The sequence below is a fragment of the Saccoglossus kowalevskii genome, chromosome 12, assembly GCF_978046115.1.
Source record: "Saccoglossus kowalevskii chromosome 12, keSacKowa6.1, whole genome shotgun sequence".
NCBI classification, from domain to species: domain Eukaryota; kingdom Metazoa; phylum Hemichordata; class Enteropneusta; family Harrimaniidae; genus Saccoglossus; species Saccoglossus kowalevskii.
In genome coordinates, this window is record NC_140652.1 from 27,604,718 (window position 1) to 27,608,812 (window position 4,095).

At 36.5% G+C, this 4,095-nt stretch overlaps 1 protein-coding gene across 1 annotated transcript; it reads right to left on the reverse strand.

The window, feature by feature from the left end:
• Positions 1-688: 688 nt before the first annotated feature.
• On the reverse strand, positions 689-2,460 carry LOC100366504 (beta-1,4 N-acetylgalactosaminyltransferase 1-like). The gene has a single exon (XM_002732976.3). It carries the CDS (start codon positions 2,193-2,195, stop codon positions 978-980), a length of 1,218 nt encoding a protein of 405 aa, XP_002733022.3. The 5' UTR covers positions 2,196-2,460; the 3' UTR covers positions 689-977.
• Between the last annotated feature and the right edge of the window lie 1,635 nt (positions 2,461-4,095).

Below are 4,095 nucleotides of genomic sequence, written 5' to 3' on the forward strand. Positions count from 1 at the left end.
ATAATACAATAGCGAATGTACATAATATAATAGTGTTTGACCATAATACAATAGCGAATGTACATAATATAATAGTGTTTGACCATAATACAATAGCGAATGTACATAATATAATAGTGTTTGACCATAATACAATAGCGAATGTACATAATATAATAGTGTTTGACCATAATACAATAGCGAATGTACATAATATAATAGTGTTTGACCATAATACAATAGCGAATGTACATAATATAATAGTGTTTGACCATAATACAATAGCGAATGTACATAATATAATAGTGTTTGAATATAAACTAATAATAAAGCTATTACATAGCATATCACCTGTAGACTTAAGACCCCTGTGGCTTGCCATACTTCCAGGTACCGCGAGGTACTGTTTTGTACATTACCGATATAATTTCTTGATAATTATATCACTGTTAGTTGCATTTTGGGGGGGGGGCAAAACTAACACTTTTATTCAAAATGCATTTGCATGTGATACTTTTATTATATTACTTTGATCATATCTGGAGCCCAGCTCCAAAATTCTTGAAGGTCAATTAAAGACACAGTATATAGTGAAACCATAATGTCAAAATTATTTCACAGTATATATTGAAAGAAGAATATGTGTGAATGCACTAAATACTGCAAACAGGGTTGGTTCGCAATTTTCTAAAGGACACTAATCTTCATATTGGATACCAATTTTCTATCAACTTTATTCAAACATGTAGATATAAAAGAATAATTACCTCTTTAACTACTAAAATGGTCATTTTCGGCCGCTAACTTCAAGATCCTCGAATATACCCATTTCTATAGTGAGAGGTAAAATACCAGTACAAAGCAGTCTATGACGGAATGGTTTAACACACAATGATGACGCACATGTTAAACCCACATACGTCACGGCCAAATTTAGATTGAAATTTACGAGATTTGATTCTGTATCAACTGGAGCTTTCAGCATTATGCTCAATCAATCAGCTTTCTTCTGCAAGTTCGTTTTTGAATGTATCAGGCAGAAATTCATCCCAGTTAAAACATTTCAAGTTATTTTTATAAACGGAATACATCATCCACTTTTGAAACGCTACGTCCCAAAGAAATTGATATCTGTAATTGCCGTGCTTCGTGTAAGCAGCTCTGGCGTGGAATGCACTGACGTCGTCACAGGAAGCGACGCGGAGCTTCCCTAGGCCGTCCCAGAAGAACTCATGGTGACCAAATCTCGCGAGATGTGGATCAAAACCTATGTTTCTTGCAGATAAAGTTTTTGCCATGAAGAAATTGATGACTTCATCAGCGAGCTTGCACCTCGGTAATCCTTCGAGGGCGTACTCGCCGCTTCTGCGTTTCAAACAATAACCGTTTTTAGAATGCGATCGTACGTGTATCTTATTATAAGTCTTGTCCAGGTAGACTTTACTCTTTCCAGTATCCACGATACCAGAGACTACATCGAAACCTAAAAATGGATTTTCTAATTTTTCCAGCATCAGCTCCAGCCGCGTAGTATTCGTGAAAATAAAATCGTCGTCAATCCATACAAAGTATTTTGTTCGGACCTGACTCAGGACGAGATTCCTTCCAGCGAACCATCCAGTAGCAAAGGGCATTATGTAGTGGAATACGTTAGGGTACACTAATGCTTCTGGCACTTCCGAATCGTCTGCAATAATTATGGTAATGTTCGGATAAAACTCATGCACGCTTGTTATCATTTTTCGAGCTGATTCGTATCGTTCAAATGTTTTGCTAACTATTGTCACTTTTTTGTTGATATGGTCGCTGGGGGCGATGTTGTACAATCTCGGGTACGGCTTTCGAAAAATATGAATATGTATTTTCATTACGTAGTCTAGAATGGAGATGCGAATAATATCACGTGCATTGATGACGTATGTTGTGCTCTTATAGAGTATGTTCGTTAGTACATTATTTACTCTTTCAAGATGCAATCCGCTGTTGAATTCCAGTGACAGTTTGCGACTATCATTCCCTTTTAACCAAATGTTACTGTCATTGTCGTTATGGTAACGAGGTGACATGTACACGGTGCCATAGTTTAGTGTTTCAAATACTAACATGAACTTAAGTTCACTTAATAGATATTTCCAAAATAACGGGTGAAATGCCAGGCCAGAAAGAGAAGTCGATTGCAGCGGCTCCACTGTTAGACCACTTCCTGGAATGTCCATCGGCGCCAATGATGGACACACGACAAAAGGTTCTTCCCTCTCTTCTTGAATATTATTCCATTCATTAAATTGAGTTTCCCGCCTTTTCTTATCACTTCGGTCAGTTAAACTCCATATGTAACCATGGCGCTTACAATCGCACTTTACGCCATCAACGTCAACTCTTCTCTTTATATTACTCTGATCTGTAAATGTCTCGTCACTTGTGTCATGGTGCCACAAATCGCATAGTAGCGTACGGAATGCGACGATTTCATCTGTTGTAGGCGGTGTAATGCCATTTATTCTAGTATATTCTGCGACTCGCGTTATTTTATCGCTGTTTAAAACAACTAGAATCACTCCAATGAACCCGATTGTGATAAACGCGTTTCTTTTGATGAACAGCGTCATTTCTATCTACACTAGTATACGTCATACATGGAATTGGTTATTCTTCAGACGAATTCACAGTTGTCTAAAAAGTAAAAAGAAAACATTGTTAAGACCCGTGTCTAAAATAACAGCATTGATATCCAATGAAGAACACTTTCAGAATGATTCTTTGTAACATGCATTGTGCCATTTCGAGTTAAACTATTGAGAAGACATGATTACAATCTTTTAATTTGTGTTACCTCGACAAAATACAACCGTAATCCGTGACAATGATATAATTTAAATTACGGTTGTACCAAGTACTTGGTTTATGTATAAGTTTATGTACGTATTTAAACTTTTCGTGTATATCACATGATATCGTTACATGATTGATATTGTTTCGCTTTTTAAGATTCCTGTCGCGCTACAAGGGATAATAATATTTAAAAAAATATTTGGTGCTGGTGAAATCAGTAAACAACAAGTTATATTAATTATCAATTTCCTTCCAAGATCAGAACTAAACGAGAGCGAAGACAGAGAAGATACAATACTGTTTTTGTGATGGATCAACGATTGTCAGATATTCGAAAATAAAAAGAACGCATGAACATGTGTACTTCATTGTTCTTAGCACAATTTTTTTTTATTTATTTTGCACGATTGAAGGGGAGAACATCCTAGGTAGACGGATAGTGTTGGCATACCAAACAAAACAAGTTACGCATCATTTATATATCACTTAAAAACTAAACTTAAAGACTAACTTAAAAGTATAGTTAGAATTATCTGGTGTTGAATTGAATACGCCCAGCTTTATTCCAATGTATGTGAAATCATTGCACACATCTATACCATATACGGATTGCATTTTGTCATTAAAACACGTTCTTAATAACAACATAGTAATGTAATGGAACCTGCAATACATGTTTCGAATCGCCTTGCGTAATTTGTTTTATCTTTTAAAGCGGTTCCAAGCGACGATAACAACACACACTAAAACACAAAGGCTCATGGGTAGACGCTTGTTTATAAATGGTCATCTGACGCATGCGCAGGTGACGACTCCCACGCTTTAATTGTTTTACACTTCACAATATATATTTTGTTCGCAGATACTGCGTTTACGAGGAAATATACGATTTTTTTTTCACGACCGCGAACGCTCAGCTAACGGAATGTTAACCAAGGTTAAAGGGCAATGATCGTCACGCAACGCGTGTTCGAATTTCGTGTAAACAAACAATGCATTTTACACGTGGTGTTTACGTCACTGTGATAAAGGTATAGAACAAGATGCGGCGCGACGACCACCGCCCTTTAAATATGTTTTTCTACACAAGATTACATAACATATCGTGATGCATAAAATATAGTGATATAAAACATGAATATAGTAATATATTTTATCTTTTGCTCATCACTGCTTGGCAGCGTGATAATACTGTCTTTGAAATATAGTTTGGTCTGAGACTCCATAAACTGCGTCCACCTGTTGTGTGACGCACAATAGCAGGAGGAACAGCCAATTCCGGTC

Bases quoted from the DNA above. Each gene is read 5' to 3' on its own strand.
- LOC100366504 (XM_002732976.3), bottom strand. From the start codon at position 2,195: ATGGACATTCCAGGAAGTGGTCTAACAGTGGAGCCGCTGCAATCGACT.